The following is a 22,917-nucleotide window of genomic DNA, read 5'->3' as shown; positions in this document are numbered from 1 at the left end:
GTATTTTTTAACAACAAAGAATTTTAATTAAGGTTTATACATTTTTTTAGGTATATTTTTTCACATTTAATAGACTACAATATAGTATATACACAAGTTTTATATGTACTGGAAAACTAAAAAATTAGTTTGACTTGCTTTATTGTGACATTAGCTTTATTGTGGTGGTCTAGAACTGAACCTGCAGTATCTCCAATGTGTGCCTATAATGAAATTCAATACTGTTTCATAGGCATATTCACCGTTTGGTTATTTTATGAGAAGTACTTTTTCACGTCGTTCACTTGTTTTAAAAAATCACATTGTCTGCTTTTCCTTACAGATGTGTGAAGATTCCTTATGTTTCATATGCAAATCCTTTGTCTGACATACATATATTGCTAGTATCTTCTTCCAGTCTGTGGTTTGCTTTTCATTCCCCTGTGTCTGTTAAGAGCTATTATTCCTCAATCTTAATGGTTTGTAATTTATCAAAGCTTTTTTGTTAGGGTTGTGTTTTCATTTGTGGATGAAAAAGTCTTCTCACCCTAAGGTCATGAAGTTATTTTCTGATATTCTGGAAGTTGTATTGTTTTTCTTTCACATTTTGATTACAGCTCGATTGGAGTTGATTTTTGTGTATGGTGTGGGTGGTTAAGATTAATTTTCTTATAGACAAACACTGGTTCTAGCAATTCAACAAAGACCGTCCTTTATTCTTTGTTTCCCAGTATAATTTTTGTTATAAATTAGGTGTGTTATGGGTCTGGGATCTCTAGCATATTACATTAGTCTCTTTGCTTAATCACATCATCTTAATTTCTGGAGCTTTATAATAAGTCTTGCTATCTAGTAAAGCAAATTCTACTTTCCTGTCATTCTTCTACGTTTTTGTTTTTGTTTTTGTTTTAGGTGTAATTGACATATAGCATTATATTAGTTTGAGGTGTAGAATGTAATAATTAATTTGTATATATTGCAAAATGTTTGCTACAATAAGTAGTTAACATCCAACACCATTCATGGTTAACAAATTTTTTTTTCTTGTCCTGAGAACTTTTAAGAACTATTCTTACTTTCAAGTATGCAATACAGTATTGTTAAGTACAGTCACCATGCTGTACATTACATTACCATACCCTGTCATTCTTAAAGAGTGTTTTGTCTCCTCATGGACCTTTCCATTTGGAATCAACACCTAAGCTCTGCACATAAACATTTTGGGTTGCCATGAATCTATACATCATTCGGAGAGAACTGTCATCTCTTCAGTATTGAGTCTCCTTATCTGTAAATATGGTAAATGTGTTTTTATTTGCATGTTTTAAATTTCTCTCCTTATAATTTTTTGTATTTATGTGTGGAGGTATTAATGTGCCTTTTTTAAACAATTTTTATTTTTTTTATTATTTTTTAAGTTTATTTTGAGAGAAAACATGCACGTGTGTGGTGGGGGGAGGGACAGAGAGAGAGGGAGACAGAGAATCCCAAGCATGCTCCATGCTGTTAGCACTGAGCCCAGTGTGGGCTCGAACTCATGAACTGGGGCTTGAACTCACAAACCAGGAGATGATGACCTGAGCTGAAACCCAGAATCAGACGCTTAACCAACTAAACCATCCAGGCGTCCCTCTTCTGCTCATTTTTAATTGTGTGTGTGTGTGTGTGTGTGTGTGTGTTGAGTTGTGTAACTTTTTTTTTTTAATATGAAATTTATTGTCAAAGTGGTTTCCATACAACACCCAGTGCTCATCCCAATAGGTGCCCTCCTCAATTCCCAGCACCACACTCCCCTCCCTCCCACTCCCCATCAACCCTCAGTTTATTCTCAGGTTTTAAGAGTCTCTTATGCTTTGGCTCTCTCCCTCTCTAACTTTTTTTTTTTTATTTCCCCTCCCCTGTGGTCTTCTATTTAGTTTCTCAGGATCCACATAAGAGTGAAAACATATGGTATCTGTCTTTCTCTGTATGACTTATTTCACTTAGCGTAACACGTTCCATTTCCATCCACGTTGCTACAAAAGGCCATATTTCATTCTTTCTCATTGCCAAGTAATATTCCATTGTGTATAAAAACCACAATTTCTTTATCCATTCATCAGTTGATGGACATTTAGGCTCTTTCCATAATTTGGCTGTTGTTGAAAGTGCTGCTGTAAACATCAGGGTACAAGTGCCCCTACGCATCAGCACTTCTGTATCCCTTGGGTAAATTCCTAGCAGTGCTATTGCTGGGTCCTAGGGTAGATCTGTTTTTAATTTTTTGAGGAACCTCCACACTGTTTTCCAGAGCGGCTGCACCAATTTGCATTCCCACCAACAGTACAAGAGGGTTCCCGTTTCTCTACATCTTGGCCAGCATCTGTAGTCTCCTGATTTGTTCATTTTAGCCACTCTGACTGGCATGAGGTGGTATCTCTGTGGTTTTGATTTGAATCTCCCTGATGAGTGACGTTGAGCATCTTTTCATGTGCCTGTTGGCCATCTGGATGTCTTCTTTAGAGAAGTGTCTATTCATGTTTTCTGCCTATTTTTTCACTGGATTGTTTTTCGGGTGTGGAGTTTGGTGAGTTCTTTATAGATTTTGGATACTAGCCCTTTGTCTGATAGGTCATTTGCAAATATCTTTTCCCATTCCGTTGGTTGCCTTTTAGTTTTGTTGATTGTTTCCTTTGCAGTGCAGAAGCTTTTTATCTTAATGAGGTCCCAGTAGTGTGTATGTGTTGAGTTGTATAAGTTCTTTTTTTCTTAAGTTTTTTTATTTTTGAGAGAGACAGAGCGCAAGTGGGGGAGGAGCAGAGAGAGAGAGGGAGACACAGAACACAAAGCAGACTGCAGCTCTGAGCTGTCAGCATAGAGCCCAATGCAGAGCTTGAACTTGGGAACTGAAAGATCATGACCTGAGCCAAAGATGGATGCTTAACTGACTAAGCCACTCAGGCGCCCCATAAGTTCTTTACATATTTTGGATATTAACTCTTTTTAATTTAATTTTTTTTAATGTTTATTTTTGAGAGAGACAGAGACAGAGACAGACCAGAGGAGGGGCAGAGAGAGAGGGAGACACAGAATCTAAAGCAGGCTTCAGGCTCTGACCTGTCAGCACAGAGCCTGATGTGGGGCTCGAACCCACGAACCTTGAGATCATGACCTGAGCTGAAATGCTTAACCCACTGAGCCACCCAGGTGCCCCTGGATATTAACTCTTTATCAGATATGTCATTTGCAGATACCTTTTCCCATTCAGTAAGTTTGCCTTTTTTAGTTGATTGTTTCTTTGCTGTACAGCAAAGAAGTTTGCTTTGCTGTACAGCAAAGAAGTTTGATGAAGTTGTAATAGTTTATTTTTGCTTTGGTTTCCTTTGACCCAGGAGACATATCTAGGAATATTTTGCTATGGCCGATGTCTGAGAAATTACTGCCTGTGGTCTTTTATAGGATTTTTATGGTTTCAGATATCACATTTAGGTCCTTAATCCTTTTCGGGTTTATTTTTGTTTATGATGTAAGAAAGTGGTCCAGTTTCATTCCTTTGCATGTAGCTACCCAGTTTTTGCAACACCATTTGTTGAAGAGCTGTTTTTTCCCCAATGTATCTTCATTCCTCGTTTGTCAAAGATTAATTGACCCTATAATCGTGGGTTCATTTCTAGGCTTTCTATCCAATTCCATTGATTTGTGGGTTTCTTTTTGTGCCAGTACTGTATTGTTTTGATTACTACTGCTTTGTAATACAACTTGAAGTCTGGAATTGTGATAACTCCAGATTTGTCTTTCTTTTTCAAGATTGCTTTGGCTATTCGAGGTGTTTTGTGGGTGCCTACAAATTTTGGAATTGTTCTAGTTCTGTGAAAAATGCCATTGGTGTTTTGATAGTAATTGTATTAAATGTGTAGATTTCTTTGGGCAGTATGAATCCATGAGCATGGAATGTCTTTCCATTATTTTGTGTTAACTTGAATTTATCCGTGCTTTATAGTTTTTGGAGTATAGGTCTTTCACTTCAGGTTAAGTTTATTCCTATGTGTATTTTATTAATTTTGGTGCAGCTGTAGATGGGATTGTTTCTCTTAATTTTTCTTTCTGCTGCTTCATTATTAGTGTACATAAATGTAGTCAGTTTCTGTACATTGATTTTGTATCTTGCAATTTTATTGAACTCTTGTTCAGTTCTGTTACCTTTTTGTGGAGCCTTTAGGGTTCTGTATATGTAGTATCATGTCATCTGCAAATAGAATTTTACTTCTTCCTTAACCAATTTGGGTACCTTTCTTTTTCTTCTCTGATTACTAGGATTTCTTTCTTTTTCTTTCTGCCTTTCTTTTCCTTTTCTTTCTTTCTTTCTTTCTTTCTTTCTTTCTTTCTTTCTTTCTCTCTCTCTCTCTCTCTCTCTCTCTCTCTCTCTCTCTCCCTTCCTTCCTTCCTTCCTTCCTTCCTTCCTTCCTTCCTTCCTTCCTTCCTTCCTTCCTTCCTTCCTTCCTTCCTTTTTTAATGTTTGTTTAGTTTGAGAGAGAGAGAGTGTGTGTGTGAGCAGGGAAGCGGGGGAGAGAGAGGGGAGAGAGACTCTCAGGCCAGCTCCGTGCTGTTAGCACAGAGCCTGGTGCTGAACTCAAGAACCTTGAAATCGTGACCTGAGCCGAAATCAAGAGTTGGACGCTTAACTGACTGAGCCACTCAAGCACTCTTGGTTGCTAGGATTTCTACTACTATGTTGAATGAACGTAGTGAAAATGGACATCCTGTCTTGTTTCTGACCTTAGGGGAAAAATTCTGTTTTTCACCACTGAGTCTGATGCTGGCTCTGGGCTTGTTTGTTTAATTTCTTTTAAATGTTTTATTTATTTTTGAGAGTAAGAGCACAAGCAGGAACAGGGAAAGGACAGAGAAGGAGAGAGGGGGGAACAGAAGATCTGAAGTGGGCTCTGCACTAACAGCAGCAAGCCCGATGTGGGGCTCCAGCTCACAAACTGTGAGATCCTGACCTGGGCTGATGTCGGATGCTCAGCCAACTGAGCCACCCAGGTGCCCTGGCTCTGAGTTTTTCATATAAGACCTTTATTATGTTGATAATATATTCCCTCTAGACCTGCTTTGTTGTAGTTTTTTATTGTGAATGAATGTTGTAATTTTCAATAGAAGCAGAGAAACCATTTAACAATGATATGTTTTTTATCCTTTCTCATTGATTGATTTCATGTGTCAGATTGATTGATTTATGAGTATTGAACCATCTTGCATCCTGGAAATAAATCACACTTGATTGCAATGTATGATTTTTTTATTGTATTATTTATTTGGTTTGACAATAATTTTGAGGACTTTTGCATCTATATTCATGAGGGAGATTGGCCTATAATTCTCTTTTTTTTTGGTGGTGTCTTTGTCTGGTTTTGGTATCAGGGTGATATTGGCGTCATAGAATGTGTTTGGAGATTTTCCTCCTGCTTGTATTTTTTGGAATAGTTCCAGAAGAATAGGTATTAACTCTTATTTAAATGTTTCATAGAATTCATTTGTGAAGCCATCTGGTCATGGACTTTTGATTTTGGGGAGTTTTTTGATTACTGATTCACTTCATTGTTGGTATATGGTCTTTTAAAATTTTCTGTTTATTCCTTCTTTAGTTTTATACAAACTGTACAAATACAGTTGTTTGTATTTCTGTAACATTGTTATTTCTCTTCTTTTATTAGTGATTTTTTTTTCTTTGAGTTTTCTCTCTCTTTTTTTTTAGGAGTCTCCCTAGGGGTTTATTAATTTTGTTGATCTTCTCTAGGAACCAGCTCCTGGTTTCATTTCATTGATCTGTTCTATTGCTTTTTTAAATTTGTGTATCCTTTATTTCTGCTCTGATCTTTATTATTTCCTTTTTTTTTGGCTGGGTTTAAGTTTTGTCTGTTTTTCTAGTTTCTTTAGGTGTAAAGTTAGGTTGTTTGAGATTAGTCTTTCTTCTTGAGGTAGGCCTGTATTGTTATATACTTTCCTCTTACTTTATTTTATTTTAAAATATTTTGTTTTTAAGTAATCTCTATACCCAACGTGTGCACAACCCAGAACTCAGCAGTCGCATGCTCCACCAACTGAGCCAGCCGGCTGCCCTTCTATACTTCCCTCATAGAACCACTTTTGCTGCATCTTCAAGATTTTGTTGTGTTTTCATTTTCATTTGTTTCTGTGTAATTTATGATCTCTTTTGTTATTTTTTGGTTTACCTGTTATTTAGTAGCGTGTTATTTAAACTCCTTCTATTTGTGATCTTTGCAGATTTTTTCTTGTGGTTGATTTCTGTTTTCATAGCATTGTTGTTAGAAAAGATGCATGGTATGACTTTGATTGTTTTGAATTTGTTGAGATTTTTTTTGGCCTAATGTGTGATCTGTTTTGGAGAATGTTCCATGTGCCCTTATAAATAGTGTTCATTCTGTATTAGGGTGGAATGTTCTGAATTTGTCTATGAAGTCCATGTCCAGTTTGTCATTCATTGCCACTGTTTGCCTGTTTATTTTGGATGATCTATTTATTGATGTAAGTAAGGGGTTGTTAAAGTCCCCTACTACTATTACTGTCAGTTGTTTCCTTTGTTATTAACTGTTTTATGTATTTGAACGCTTTCAGGTTGGGTGCATAAATATTTACAATTGTTATATCCTCTTGTTGAATTGTCCCCCTTAGTATTATGTAGTGTCTTGGTCTCTCATTATAGTCTTTGTTTTAAAGTCTTATTTTGCTGAGTATTCTACCTCAGCTTTCTTTTGACATCCATTTGCATGATAAATGTTTCTCCATCCTCTCACTTTTAATCTCCAGGTGTCTTTCAGTGTGAAGTGAATCTCTTATAGTCTGTATATAGATGGGTCTTTTTTTTTTGGTCTATTTCATCAGTTTGGTCTTTTGATTGGAGTGTTTAATCCATTTACATTCAAAGTAATTAATGATTAGCTGAACTGAAGCTTTCAGGTTTGGCCAATTTATCTATATATATGTACCAACATATTCTCAAACAAGACATCTAAATTATTAGATAAATATTCTTTTTATAGTAATTCCACACCTCTGTCCATTTTGCATACAGGTCACCTGCACTAATTTATGACATTCTTCATACTCTTGAGACTCTCCATAGGGGTTCACTAATGACAGTCCAGGTGTGAGGAATAAAACTTGGTTTCCCTGCTAAAAACAAAAAACAAAAAACAAAAAAAACCAAAGTAATTATTGATAGGTATGTATTTATTGCCATTTTGTTACTTGTTTTGTGGTTTCTGTAGATTATTTCTTTCTAAAATTTTTTTTCTTTACTTTTGAGAGAGAGACAGAGTACATGGTGGTGGGGAGGTGCAGAGGAGAAGGAGACAGAATCTGAAACAGGCTCCAGGCTCTGAGCTGTCAGCACAGAGCCTGACGCAGGGCTTGAACCTGCGAACAGTGAAATTATGACCCAAGCTAAAGTTGGACACTTAACCATCTGAGCCACCCAGACGCCCTTCTCTAGTTTTTTTCTGATCCTTTCTTCCCTTGTGCTCTTTTCTGGTTTGTTGGCTTTAGTGATATACCTGGATTCCTTTTACTTTATTGTTTACATATTTACTACTGGTTTTTGATTTGTGGTTCCCATTAAGTTTGTATATAACATCTGTGTACAGCAATCTATAAGTTACTGGTCACTTAAATTTATTTTTTTAGAGAGAGAGTGTGCACATGTGCAAGCAGGGGTGGGGCAGAGGGAGAGGGAGAGAGAATCTTAAGCAAGCTCCACACCCAGTGTGGAGCCTGACACAGGGCTTGATCTCACAACTGTGAGATCATGACCTGAGCTGAAATCAAGAGTCAGACACTTAACTGAGCCACCAGGTGCCCCAAGTTTATTTTTTTAATGGTTTTATTATTATTACTTTTTTAAATTTTAGGTTCCCAGTCTAGTTAACATACGTTATTCTATTAGTTTCTGCTTAAGTTTAAATCCGTTTTTACTCTTCTTCTCTCGACGTTTTAGGTGTATGATGTAAATATTCCATCCTTTTATTTTATGAATCCCTTGACCAGTTTGTATGGAAATACTTATTTTTATTGCTTTTGTGTTTGTTTGTTTGTTTTTGTTTTTACTTTTCATCCTCTCACAGTCTTTCCTTGTTAGTCCAAGAGCCCCCTTTCTTGTAGATCTGGTTTAATGGTCATAAAACCCTTTACTTTTTCTTAGAGAAACTATCTCTCCTATTCTGAATAGCAGAGCACTTTGAATATATCATGTCACTCCTTTCCTGTCTACAAAGTTTCTGCTGAAAAATCTGGTGATAACCTTATGGGTTTCCCTTGTATGTTAACTGTCTTTTGCTGGTTTAAACATTTTTTCTTTATTGCTACTTTTCGCCATTTTAATTAATACGTGTCTTGGTGTGGACATCTTTAGGTTGAATTTTAGGGGGAATTTGTGCCTCTTGGATTTGGATATCTGTTTCCTTCCCCAGATTAGGGAATTTTGCAGTTATTATTTTTTAAATGAGTTTTCTGCCCCTCCCATTGCTCTTTATTCTTCTGAGATCCCTATAATTCAAATGCTATTAACACTTAATGGAGTCACTGCGTTCCCTATGTCTATTTAGTTTTCATAATTTTCTTTCCTCTTTTTTGCTCAGCTTAGTTACTTCCCATTACTGTCTTCCAGGTCATTAATTCATTCCTCTGCTTCCTCTAGCCTGCTGTTTATTCCATCAAATGTATTTTTAAGGGGCGCCTGGGTGGCGCAGTCGGTTAAGCGTCCGACTTCAGCCAGGTCACGATCTCGCGGTCCGTGAGTTCGAGCCCCGCGTCGGGCTCTGGGCTGATGGCTCGGAGCCTGGAGCCTGTTTCCGATTCTGTGTCTCCCTCTCTCTCTGCCCCTCCCCCGTTCATGCTCTGTCTCTCTCTGTCCCAAAAATAAATAAACGTTGAAAAAAAAAATGTATTTTTAATTTAATGTAATTTAATCTTGATCTCTTGATTGGTTCTTTTTTATCTCTGTGTTAAGGATCTCACTGATATCCTCCACTCTTTTCTCAAGTCCAGTGAGTATCTTTATGATCATTACTTTAAATTCTGTATCAGGCATATTTCTTAAGTCTGTTTCACTTTGGTCTTTCTGTGGTTTGGTCCTGTTATTACATTTGGGAGATATTTCTGTCTCTTCATTTTGTCTCATCTCTTGTATCTGTTTTTCTGTGTTATCAATGTCAGTTCTTTATCTTGCTCTTCATGATAACAGCCTTATGAAGAAGAGGTCTTGTAGTGCTTTGCAGTGCTGTGCAGTTCAGAGTCCCCTATTCTCCAGGGCCTGGTCCTTTTAGGTGTGTGTCCTATATGTGTTGCATGTGCTCTCCTATTGTGTCTTGGTCTCTTTTTCCTTCAGTACAGTTATCAGCAGATGCTGTCTTTGTGTATTGTGGTGATGTTTGGTCCTCAATAGGGGCTGGGCACATTTTAATAAAGTGTGGGAAATGACATTTGCCCCTGCAGCCACCTCTTGAACTGAGGTTCTGCAAAACGGGCAGCTGATTGGGAGATGTGTTGGCCAGATACATGCACTGGTATGTTGGGGTAGAGGCCTACAGCACTGGGACTAAGGGAATGTGATGGGGAAGGGTGGGTCTAGCAACATGTGGGGTGTGGGGTGGTGGTAGGCAGCTTGGTGCAAGTAAGTTAGGTAATGATTGTTGGCCCCGTTTCAGGTTTCTGCAGCTGCCTGTATGCTGGGTGGTGGGGGGAGGGAAATGGTGCTTGCCAGCTCCTCTGTTCCTGGAGGGGTCTCCTTGTGGTGACTGTCTCTCTGGCCATGCTCCAAGATGAGCAGATCACTCCCACTCCTGTCTGTTTCCAGTGTCTTTCATATTTCTAGTTTTGTGCTGTATCTGCAGGGCTATTTGTTATGCTGTCTCTTTAAGGGTGGGGACTTTACTTCCTAATGCCATTTGGGCTCTCCTTTAGCTGAGCCCACTGAGTTTTAAAATTCCAGGCATTAAGTTACCCTGGTTTTAAGAACCCCCAAAATTCAGCCTCTCTTCCTTTCAGAGGCAAATGTGTGAAAGTTTTTTGTCCTTCTCTGTGCTGACTCCTTCCCCAGTATGGTTAGCTCGAAGACCATGTCTTTGCCCTTCCTGGTCTCTTCCCTACCTTGAGTTGTGGAGTTTGTTCTCCCAGTGTTTGGTTGTTTTCTGGGTTATATATGCTGTGTTATCTAGTTGTATCTGTGAGGCTGTATGATCTTAGAGTCCTCCTACTCCATCATCTTCCCAGACTTCTCCAAGGTGTTACATGCCTTTATTAGATTTTTTTGTAGACATAAATTTTTTTGATACTTGTTTAAGGAGAATATTTTTGAAAACTTTATTTAGTATTTGTTCCTGGTAATTCAGAAAACATATGTTTATATATAATATGGGTTGTGTATGTACATGTATATATGTATGTATATTAATTACTTGTATTAACTTTCTATGCAGCATTCTTGACAAACCATTTAATTCTAAAAACACTTACTGAAAGTTGTTTTGGATTGTTCTGTTCACATAATCATGTTATCTCAGAGTAATAATATTATTTTTAATTGAACTATAATTGACATACAACGTAACATTAGTTTTTAGGTGTACAGTATAGTGATTTGACAAGTCCATATATTACGCTATGCTCACCACAAGTATAGCTACCATCTGTCGCCGTACAATGCCATATAATATCATTGACTATATTCCCTATGCTGTTCCTTTTATCCTTGTGACTTACTCATTCTGTAAGTGGAAGCCTGTATATACCACTCCTCTTACCCACCCTCCCACACTCTCCCCTCTGGTAACCATCATTTCTCTGTATTTATGGGTCTGTTCCTGGTTTTTGTTAGTTGGTTTACTTTGATATTTAGATTTCACATGTAAGTGAAATCATAAGATATTTTTGTTTTTCTGTCTTCTATCATTTAGCATAAAATGTTCTAGATCCATTCATGTTATTTATGGGAAGATCTCATTATTTTTTGTTGAGTAATATTTCATGGTATGTACATGTATATGTGTGTATAATTAATTCTTTGAGGAACCCCTATACTGTTTTCCATGGTGGCTGCACCAATTTACATTCCCACCAACAATGCATGACGTTTCATCTTTTTCCGCATTGTCACAAATGTTATTTATCTTTTTGATTCTAGCTGTTCTGACAAGTATGAGGTGATAACTCATCGTGGTTTTGATTTGCATTTCCCTGACGAGTAGTGATGTTGAGCTTCTTTTCGTGTGGCTATTGGCCATCTGTAGGTCTTCTTTGGAGAAATGCCTGTTCGGATCCTTTGCCCCCAAAATTTTTTTTTTTTAATTAAAATTTTATTCTTGAGAGAGAAAGAGTGAGTGGGGTAGGGGCAGAGAGAGAAGGAGTCACAGAATCCAAAGCAGGCTCCAGGCTCTGAATTGTCAGCATAGAGTCCGACATGGGGCTCGAACTCATGAACCATGAGATCATGACCTGAGCCAAAGTTGGACACTCAACTAACTGAGCCACCCAGGTGCCCCCTTTGCCCATTTTTAATCAGATTATTTTTTGTGTTGTATGAGCTATTTAGATATTTTGGACTTTAACCCTTTATCAGGTATATCATATACAAATGTCTTCTTCCATTCAGTAGGTTGCCCTTTAGTTTTGTGAATTGTTTCCTTCACTTTGTAGAAGCTTCTTATTTTTGTATAATGACAGCAGTTTATTTTTCCTATCGTGGTTTTTTTTTTTTTTTTTTTTTTGCCTGAGGAAACATATCCAGAAAAATGTTGCTGAGAACAGTGTTCAGGAGATTACTGCCTGTGTTTTCTTTTTCGGAGCTTTATGGTTTCAGGTCTCACATTTAGGTCTTTAACCTATTTTGAATTTATTTTTGTGTATGGTGTAAGAAAGTGGCCCAATTTCATTCTTTTGCATATAGCTGTCAGTTTCCCCATTACCATGTATTGAAGGGACTTTTCCTCATTGTATGTTTTTGCTTCTTTTGCTGTGGATTAATTGATCATATAAGTGTGGGTATTTTTCTGGGTTCTCAATTCTGTTCCATTGATTTATGTGTGTATTTTTGTTCCAGTGTCATACTGTTTTGATTGCTACACTTTGTAATGTATTTTAATATCTGGGATTGTGACACCTCTAGCTTTGTTATTCTTTTTTAAGGTTTCTTTGCCTGTTTGGGGTCTTTTGTGGTTCTATACAAATTTTGGAATTATTTATTATTCTGTGAAAAATGTAGCTGTTATTTTAGTATAACAGCATCTGTGGATTGCCTATGAACATTTCAACAATATTCATTCTTCCTACCCGTGAGCATGGAATATCTTTTTATTTGTGTCATTTCAATTTTTTTGTCATTGGTTTTTTTGTTTTTAATTTCTAAAAAATGTTTCGTGAGAGGGAGAGAGAGAGCGTGAACAGCATGCAGAGAGAGAGAAGGAGACACTGAATCCGAAGCAGTCTCCAGGCTCTGAGCTGTCAGCACAGAGCCCATTGTGGGGCTTGAACCCATGAACTGTGAGATCGTGACCTGAGCAAAGTCAGATGCTAAACTGACTGAGCCACTCAGATGCCCCGTCATCAGTGTTTTGTAGTTTCAGAGTAAAGGTCTTTTAGCTCCTTGGTTAAGTTTATTCCTAGGTATTTTATTGTTTTTGGTGCAATTGTAAATCAAATTTTTTGTTTGTTTTTCATCTATTTTGTTAAGTTAGTCTTAGTTTTAATTCTTCCGTTTTAGTCTTAGGACTTTTATTTACTTTCTTAACTTTTGTACTATCCAGGACCTTCAGGTCAATTTGAATTAAAGACATTCATGATTGCTCCTAGTTTTAGAAGGAATTTTTATTTTTATTTATTATTATTATTATTATTTTTTGAGAACGAGAGCACAAGCAGGGGACAGACAGAGGAAGAGGGAGAGAGAGAATCTTTTTTTTTTTTTTTTTTAATTTTAATTCTCAAGTTAGTTAACATACAGTGTAGTCTTGGCTTCAGGAGTAGAACCCAGTGATTCATCTCTTGTATCTGACACTCAGTGCTTCATCTTTCCCCTGTGTTCATCTGTTAGGTTTCTCAAATTCCACATGGGTGAGATCATGATATCTGTCTTTCGTTGACTTATTTTGCTTAGCATAATACCCTCCAGTTTCATCCACATTGTTGCAAATGGCAAGATTTCATTCTTTTTGCATTGCTGAGTAGTATTCCATTGTATATATACCACATCTTCTTAATTGGGCATTTGGGCTCTTTCCATAATTGCCTGTTGTCGATAGCACTTGTGTAAACATTGAGGTGCATATGCCCCTTTGAATCAGCATTTTTGTATCCTTTGGTTAAATTCCTAGTAGTGCAATTGCTGGGTTGTAGGGTAGTTCTATCATTAATTTTTTGAGGAACCTTCACACTGTTTTCCACAGTGATTGCACCAGTTTGCATTCCCACCAACAGTGCAGTAAGGTTACCCCTTCTCCACTTCCTCGCCAACATCTGTTGTGTCCTGAGTTATTAACTTTAGCCATTCTGACCTGTGTAAGGTGGCAACTCATTTCTGGTTTTGATTTGTATTTCCATGGTGATGAGCGATGTTGAGCATCTTTTCATGTATCTGTTTGCCATCTTGATGTCTTCTTTGGAAAATTGTCTATTCATGTCTTCTGCCCATTTCTTCACTGGATTATTTGTTTTTTGGGTGTTGAGTTTGGTTAGTTCTTTATAAATTTTGGATACTGACCCTTTATCCGATATGTTATTTGTAAACATCTTCTCCCATTCCATCAGTTGCCTTTTAGTTGTGTTGATTGGTTCTTTTGCTGTGCAGAAGCTTTTTATCTTGATGAGGTCCCAGTAGTTCATTTTTGCTTTTATTTCTCTTCGGGAGAGAGAGAATCTTAAGCAGGCTCCGTACTGAACTTGGAGACTGATACAGGCTTGATCTCACAACTATGAGTTCATGACCTGAGCTGAAATCAAGAGTCAGATGCTTAACTGACTGAGCCCCCCAGGTGCCCCTAGATGGAAAAATTTTAACCTTTTACCATCAGTATAGCATTTAGTATGGAACTGACATAATGGTCTTTGATTAGAGTGGAGTCATATATTCTGTATTTTCAAATTTGTTTTTAATTTGTGTCCCTTGCCTTTGCTAAGGCTTAGTATTATAGCTTGTTGTTAGGTAATTTGCTTAGGATTTTTGTTTTTATGCTACTTGAACCATTATTAGAATAAAGTTCTAAGGTAAGCATATTTAGAAATGGTTTGGAATATCATGGAGACAAAAGAAAATAAATTATAATTTATTATATCTTAGATTGGGGTATCTACAGTAATAGCTTAAATGTTATAATCATTATGTGTGACTATAAAATGTATTTCCCATAGATGGATATTGACAAGAAGGAAGGATGGATTTTCTGTTAAAAGCTAAGATAGTTTATTAGAAAGCTAATTTATTTATTAAAATAATTTTTTAACGTTTATTTATTTTTGAGAGACAGAGAGGGACAGAGTGCAAGCAGGGGATGGACAGAGGGAGAGGGAGACACAGAATCTGAAGCAGGCTTCAGGCTCTGAGCTGCTAGCACAGGGCCCGACGCAGGGCTCAAACTAAAAAACTGTGACATCATGACCTGAGCCACCCAGGCACCCCTAGAAAGCTAACTTCGTGCTATTGTATTTAGGTTGCTGTCATACAAAGAGGCATATAGTACCATGTAGTAAGATGAAATTACTTGGGTAGGTAGGTGATTCTCCCTAGAAAAAGGTTATGGTCTTTAGGATGATTTTATGTATATCTGTAACAAATATATATAGGTTACTTACCTGATATGTGTGTAATCCTGTTTCTTAGTTTATTGTTTTCAAAATATATAAAATGTATGTAGTTTTAGCATCAGCAAAATACTAAATGCTCTTGTTTGTAATTAATTACAGTGACATGTATTTCACACATTCTTTATAGATTAATGTCATATTTATGTTTCTTTATAGATTAGAATATGGCTACATATCCCTGCTGTCATGCAGCACATTATCCCTTTTAGGACCTATGTTATTAGGTAAGTTTATAAAATCTTTTTCCCTTCATTACCAATGTGATATGTTTAAATAGTTTATAACATAGTGTAGATTTATATTGTTTTAAAGTCCCTTGTATTCACATCCTTTAGAGAAAATTGACAGTTTAGTGTATAATATTTTTAATGCTCATGTAGGCTTATATTTAATGTTTACACTTAAGCAATTTATGTTGGACCTTTTTTTTTCTTTTTTCAAAGATTTAAAAAATTTTAAGTATTATCTACACTCAGCATGGGACTTGAACTCAAAACCCTGAGTGAACCAGGCTCCCCTGGACCTTTTATTTTCTTATACATGAATATATAAGGAGTTTAACAATGGTTACATGGTATTCCACAGTATGCAGTCAACAAAGATACACGAAGTATTATGTTCTAGGCTTTGGGAATATAGCAGAGAAGAAAGGACTTCTCTTTTTGCAGTGTCTTTACCAAGTAAATAAGTAGATGGTAATAGTTCATCAGAAAGTCATGATAATTACAGAGTAAAGGAGGAGCAAAGGTGGATTGAGAGTTCTAGAGGGTGGGTCACAATTTTAAACAGGGGTTTAAAGAAGGTCTCTTTGAGAAGCGATGACATTTGAGTTTAAGTCCCAGCCTCAGAAGGAACCCTAAGAGGATGGAGAACAAAATGTATTGATTAGAGTTGGAGTGTGAACTTTTGGGAGTTTTAAGATTGTACTTCTTGGTAATATTTATTACTTCTTTCTACTTTTTCTCATTTGCAAAAATTTGAGTACCTATTTTCCTTCGAGTTTTTGGAGAAAGTATCAAAAAAAGAATCTGATAGTGATGAATCCTTTGTCAGGTAATGTGATAGAGAGGAAATGTGAGGTCTTTCTGAAAGATGGCATTTGAAGATCATGAATCCGCTAATCAGGTGATATTTGGAAGAACGTATTCCCGGTAGAAGGAACATAGGGAAGTTAGCTTTGAAGTTGGAAAGAATATGACATTCAAGAAAGTAGAAGCAGACTGGTGTGGAACATAGTGTGTAAGGGAGGAGTAGTTATGATAAGAGGTTGGATAAGCAAGGGCAGATTGTACAGGACCTTAAAGCTATTAAGAGTTTGGATTTAATTTTAGCAATGGGAATCTATTGCTAAATCTAGGGTTTTAAGCAGGTGAGTCGTGATTATTTTTAGAAGATCACTTTGGCTTTTAAGTGGATCATAAATTATAAGTTGTTGGGGTAGAAGCTAGGAGACCAATTGAAAGGTTAATGCAGTAGTCTTGGAAATAAATGATGTTTATAAGGATTGTTTATGGTGATTTTGAAAATTGAATGGATGTAAGTGAAAATAAAATGGACAGGATTGGTGATTCTGGAATTTAAAGGGGTAAGCATCCTGGATGACAAATAAACCTCCCTCCCTCAATTTCTCTTTTGTGCTGTGGGCATCATTCACTGAGATGTGAAGAACTGAGAGAACTTCAAGACTTAATTTCAAGATGCCTGTGGGACATTTAAGTGGCACTGGTGAACTGAGAGCATACATGTATAATTAAGAACAGTATTGTTGGAGAACAAACAGAGGGTTACAGGAGGGGTTGTGGGAGGAGGGATGGGCTAAATGGGTAAGGGGCATTAAGGAATCTACTCCTGAAATCATTGTTACACTATATGCTAACTAACTTGGATATAAATTAAAAACAACAACAATAGTATTGTTAATTGAGTTATCAGCATAAAGACCTCAGTTATTCAATACCTCCTGGGAGTGAATGAGGTCATCTGGGGGGAGAGAATCTAGAAAAGAATAGAAGTGTGTTGAGGTACCTGGTTGTTCCATTCGGTTAAGCATCTAAGTCTTGGTTTCAGCTCAGGTCATGATCTCACAATTTGTGGGATCAAACCCCAAGTTGGGCTCCTTGCTGACAGTGCAGAGCCTGCTTGGGATTCTCTCTCTCTTTGTCTCTCTACCCGTTGCCCCACCCCTCCATTCTCTCTCTCTCTCTCTCCCTCCTTCTCAAAATAAATAAACAAACTTTAAAAAAAGTGTGTGAGGATGGGGCCTTTGTATCAGTTTGCTTTTGCTGTGTAAGAAAACAACACCCAAATCTTAATGGCTTAAAATAACAACCATTTATTATTTCTCACAGTTCTCAGGCTGAGTAGTTCTTTTGATCTGGGTTGACTTGGCTGGAACTGCATGCTTTAAGAATATCACCTCACTTATGTATTCTCTGGTTGCCCGCTGATTGTTGCTGGAAGTGGAGGGGAGTTCATATTCATCTTGCAGTTGGGGCATCGGCTGTGTGTCTTTCATCCAGCAGGCTAACCTGGGTTCCGTTTTTTTGGTGATGGAAAAGTTAGAGGTCAAGCACAGACTTTCCAAGCTTCTGTTTATGCCACATCTCTTAATGTTCCATTTATCAAAGCAACTTGCATTGCAAAGCTCGGATTCAAGAGAGAATGTAGATGAAATAGGGAGAATCTAGAGAAAGAAGGTGATACCTCTTTTATTTTTTTAATGTTTATTTAGAGAGAGTGTGAGGGAGGGAGTAGCAGAGAGAGGGAGAGAAAGGGAGAATCCCAAGGAGACTCTGTGTTGTCAGCACAGAGCCTGACATGGGGCTCGATTCCACAAACAGATCATGACCTGAGCTGAAACCAAGAGTCGGACGCTTAACTGAGCTCCCCAGGTCCCCCCAAATAGATGATACCTCTTGATAGGAAGGGTGGCAACATTGCATTGCAAAGGCCTCTGTGTAAAGTGATGGGAATAGTTGGGGCCATTTTGCAATCCATTACAAACCCCGAGGAGCACTAATATTGAAGGTTGGATAGGGAAGGAAGAACCAGCAAATAGAATAGGTAGGACCTGAGGAAAACCAGTGGTTTGTGATATCTGGAAGCCAAATAAGAATAATGTTTAAAATGTACTTACTTTGAAGAATTTTGGCTGTGTGGGGATTTTATATGAAAGTAGGTGAAATTTACTAAAATAGGGCCTGTATACATGATAGATATGAGAGATTAATAAAGCTTTATCAGAGGTGCAGAATCCGATGTTAAATATCTTGGCTCTTGGCAGTTTCTGATTCAAGTTGGACTCTGCAAAGAACATGCTACTTCAGGTCACAGTCTTTGAAGCAGCACTTAGAAATAATTTAAATTGGGAATGTTAATCTCAGGATGCCAGGTTCTACTTTATTAAACATTTTAGAGGTATGGAACAAAGGAATATTACTGAATTTTTGAAGGGTCTTTAGGAATATTTTACAGGTTTTTATGTATGTTTTATTTTGAATCACTTAAGGTATTTATGCAAGCTCTCTGATCAGGAGTTAAGACAGAGTGCGGCTCGCAACATGGCTGACTTAATGTGGAGCACAGTGAAAGAACCATTGGATACAACATTATGCTTTGATAAAGAAAGTTTAGATCTTGCATTTAAGTACTTTATGTCACCAACTCTGACTATGAGGTTGGCTGGACTAAGTCAGATAACGGTAAGCTATATTTGTTCATTTTGGGTCATTTTTTATTTGCCTTCTGCACTTCACCATCATCATCATTATCCCTACTATTTGTGGAGCACTTATATGAGGCGTTGTGCTTGTTATTTTACATAGATTACTTTGTATGGTCTATATAAATAATTTTAGTATTTTCCCTATTTTAAATATGAAACTGAAGCTTAGAAATACAAGGATTTATACTTTAGGACATCTTTCTTTTCTTTCTTTCTTTCCTTTCTTTTTTTTCTTTCATTTTCCACGCAAAAGCCAGAGATAATTAGGCCATAGACCATATTTGATTAACAGAGATTTTGTTTGAATTGGACGGTAGCAAATAATGTTGTAAATAGAGAGAAATATATATTATTGTCTTGGGGATGAGATGGGGAGGAAGACCTGATACCATGAGTCTGTATTCTTGCATAATAACAATTTGCTAGAGCTCAGTAGTTAGCTGAATCCTTTAGAGTGACTATGCTTTTTCACATTTACCAAGGTTTCCATGAGCTTTACTCCATTGTATTTCCTGCCTGTTTTATTCTGAAGTAACCACATTTACCCATGTATTAGGCTTTGTAAATGTAGAAAATACTTATTGACATTTTTTCTAAATTAAATCTTAAATGTATTTATTGAGGGAGCCTTCCTGACATTTTATGTCTGTAGTGACATATTACTTGCTGCCTAGCATTAGATTTTTAAAATTTTTCCCCTATTTAGTTTCGTTCTCTCATTTTCTCTCATGTACTTAGTGGAATAAAGCACGAGTATTACTTGTAGAATGAAATTTTTTACTGTTTTAATATGATAAAGGAAATAACCAGATTAATTAGTGTGTGTGAGAATCTTATGTTTTATAATTTTGATTTGGTTATTGACTGATTTATATATAACCATGTTTCTTGGCAGTTGGTAACATACTAGAAAAATTTTGTAAAAAAAACTTTAAATTTCTTTTCTTTAATTATAGAATCAACTTCATACCTTCAATGATGTATGCAATAATGAATCCTTGGTATCAGACACAGAAACGTAAGTAGGAACGTCAGTTTATATATAAGTATGTTAACTTATTGTGCAGCTGCTTATATGGTATATATAATTGTGACTTTATTAGTTTGGAAGTGTTTGGTAGGAATTCTTTGCCTTGTGACTTGATTAATAAGTTTTCAGAACAATATATTGAAACAATTCTCTTTTTTAAAAGGATATACCAACACATAGTTTTAGTGGCACAAAATGCAAAGGTGTACTATTTATAAAGGAAAATTCAGTAATAAAGAATATGGGGGGGCACCTGGGTGGCTCAGTCGGTTAAGCATCTGACTCTTGATTTTGGCTCAGGTCATGTTCTTACAGTTGTGACATTGAGCCCCACATTGGGCTCTGTGCTGACAGTGTGGACCCTACTTGGGATTCTTTCTCTCCTTCTCTCTCTCCCTCTCCCCTGCTCATGGTTGGTCTCTCTCTCAAAATAAATAAATAAACATTAAAAAAAATAGAATATGGTACTGATAGTTTTCAGAAAGCATACTTGATGCAGATAAAGAAAAGACCTCATTCAACACATTTTATGAGGAGAAACCAAGTTAATGATGCTCATGTGTGAAAAGAAGTAGTTGTTATAGCTTAGTGCTTTTCAGTATCTTAGAAATATTTATTTATTCCAATATCCCATTTAGGTGTTTGTCCAGTATACAAATCCATTTTAAAATCTCAATTGAGTGGTAATATCTTTTGCTTGAAAATACCTGTATAGTTTTTTGTTTGTTTTTGTTTTTTTAATGTTTGTTTATTTTTGAGAGAGGGAGAGCGAGAGAGAAGGGCAGAGAGGGAAACACAGAATCTGAAGCAGGCTTCAGGCTGTGAGCTGCCAACACAGAGCCCAGTGCAGGGCTTGAACTTAGGAACTATGAGATCGTGACCTGAGCTGAAGTCGGACCAACTGAGCCTGCCAGGTATCCCGACCTGTATAGTTTTAAGGTGTTAGAAAAGTCATAATTATATGAATGACTTACATTTTTGCTTTACTAAGTAAGTAACTTTTATGCATTGATTTTAGTTCTGCCCTATGGAATTAACCTCACTTGAACCGAACCCTTCGTGAATTTGAAAACCAGAGATGATGTCTGTTGACTCTTTTTCTTCTCCAGGCTAAAGAGTTCTTATTCTTCCAACATGATAGGGTGTTTAGATTTACTACCAGACCACTCTCCCATCTCTGGCAACATTCTTTGTCAGTGATTTCCTTAAAATAATGTTGCCCAGAATAGGTCATAGCTGTATAAATTCTGGGTCATACTAGGAGTACTATTTCCCACTGTCAGGATATTACATAGATTATATCCAGTAGTAAAACTACACCTTTGGATTTTAACCCCTTAGTTTGCCCTTCTCCCACCTCTCTACTCCATAAGACAGACTAGGAGAATGTTAAATTTGCCGAGGCAGTAATCACCCCCACTCTGCAAAAAAAAAAAAAAAAAAAAAAGTCCTAAAATCATCAGTGCAGTAACTTCACATGTCCATACAAGCTAGATCCTTATGTTGCTAAAACAGTGCATAGAGAATAAGGAGTTCCATTAAAAAAAGTATAAGGAATATGTGTCCTAAAGGCATGATTAAGAAAAGAGGGAGGAGAGTCAAAATTTTGAGTAATAGTAGGTAGAAATAGTTAAAATTGGGAAGAGAAGGGTTCTTACAATGTGGGAAAATTGGAACAAATAGAGAAAAGGTGATAAATACTGTTGCAGCCTATGAATTGTGTCTCTCTTTTTTAGCAGATTTATTAAAGTATAGATACTGTACCTATCATAAAATTCACCTGTATTTACACTGAATTTTAGGAGCAATTGGCAGGGCTGTGTGAAAATCATCACAGTCCAATTTTAGAACATTTCTATCACTTTAGAAAAACCCCTTTTACCAATTTGTAATCAATTCCTAGTCTTATTCTTAGCCTCACTAATATACTTTTGTCTTTTTTTAATTTTAATTTTTTTTTAAGTTTATTTATTTATTTTGAGAGAGATACTCAGAAAGCACGATGGGTTAAAGGGAGAGAGAGAATTCCAAGCATACTCTGCACTGTCAGTGCCAAGCCAGATGCGGGCTCGAATTCATGAACTGTGAGAACATGATCTGAGTGTAAATCAAGAGGACCAAATTAAAAAAAAAAAAGCAACACCAAGAGATCATTGTAGTACCAAATGAGATCCATGTCTGTTTTTCCATAGGGAGTAGGGTTGAGGAAAGGATACTACTGGTCTATGGTGGCATTTTTACATGAGGGAAAAAAATCTCCCTTGCGTGGCCCATATTGAAGTGGGAGCTTCCAAACAAATTTTAGTTCTGTGAAGTATCTGAGTTCTTCATATGGATTGTAGAACATCTCATATACCTAGATCATATAAGATTTGTGTTTAATCAAGCCTACTGTCTTCCATCAAAGTCAGATGGCAAGTCACATTATTGTACTGAGTCATGCTTCTAAAGAGAATCCACTTTAGGATATACTTGATACTAATGATACGTTCTTACCAATTAAAGTGGTGGGTGTCAGTAATTTAAAAAAGGATTCAAGGGTTCAGTCTTAGCTAGTTTAGTCTGGCTTTATAGATTGTAACTGCCATAGAGAGTAACAAGAATTGGCTGTATTGTTTGTTTTCTTCTCCCTTTATTTCTGTTGCTTTTTATTTCATGTATTTTGGGAGTTGTGGTTTTTTTTGTGTGTTTGTTTTTAGTCCCATATATGTTTATAATTGTTATGTTCCTGATAATTTCATTCTTTTATCATTATAAAAAGACCTATATATAAAGCTATTTTTGGCTTAGAGGTCCTGGGTGGCTTAGCTGGTTAAGTGTCCAACTTTGGCTCAGGTCATGGTGTCATGATTCATGGGTTCAAGCCCTACTTCAGAGCCTCTGTCTGTCTCCCTCTGCCCCTTCTCGCTTACTCTCTCAAAAATAAATAAACATTAAAAAGCAATCCCCACATTTTTTGGCTTAATGTTTATTTTGTCTGAGTTACTATAGCCACTGCAACTTTGTTTTCATGGTATATCTTTTTCCATGCTTTTAACTTTCAATTTGTCTTTTTTTGTTTGTTTTTTTTAAGAGCGAGAGGGAGCGAGAGCACAAGTGAGGGAGAGGGGCAGAGGGAGAGGAAGAGAATCTTAAGTAGGCTCCATGCTTAGCACAGAGCTCAACATGGGCCTCCATCACATGACCCTGGGATCATGACTGGGGCCAAAATCTGGAGTTGGACTCTCAACTGATGAGCCACCCAGATGCTCCTGTTTGTGTTTTTGGATCTAAAATATTTATCTCAGCATATAGTTGGATTTAACTCTCCCCTCCCCAAATATAATCCCATAATCCC

The 22,917-nt window shown here is 36.8% G+C and overlaps 1 protein-coding gene across 5 annotated transcripts in view; it reads left to right on the top strand.

The window, feature by feature from the left end:
- USP34 (ubiquitin specific peptidase 34) overlaps nt 1–22,917 on the top strand; it is a 251,225-nt gene that overhangs the window by 65,421 nt on the left and 162,887 nt on the right. For all 5 annotated transcript variants that reach the window (XM_047068664.1, XM_047068662.1, XM_047068663.1 and 2 more), the window contains exons 6-8: nt 14,983–15,050; nt 18,335–18,527; nt 19,507–19,568. In XM_047068664.1, coding sequence (XP_046924620.1) covers nt 14,983–15,050; nt 18,335–18,527; nt 19,507–19,568 — 323 coding nt within the window. The remainder of the gene's footprint in view (nt 1–14,982; nt 15,051–18,334; nt 18,528–19,506; nt 19,569–22,917) is intronic.

The sequence above is a fragment of the Lynx rufus genome, unplaced genomic scaffold (genome assembly GCF_022079265.1).
Source record: "Lynx rufus isolate CCGP_SWC_20201006 ecotype Redwood Valley unplaced genomic scaffold, mLynRuf1.p SCAF_8, whole genome shotgun sequence".
NCBI lineage: Eukaryota > Metazoa > Chordata > Mammalia > Carnivora > Felidae > Lynx > Lynx rufus.
The sequence above is the reverse complement of the archived record's forward strand: the minus strand, read 5'-3'. Positions and strand labels throughout refer to the sequence as shown.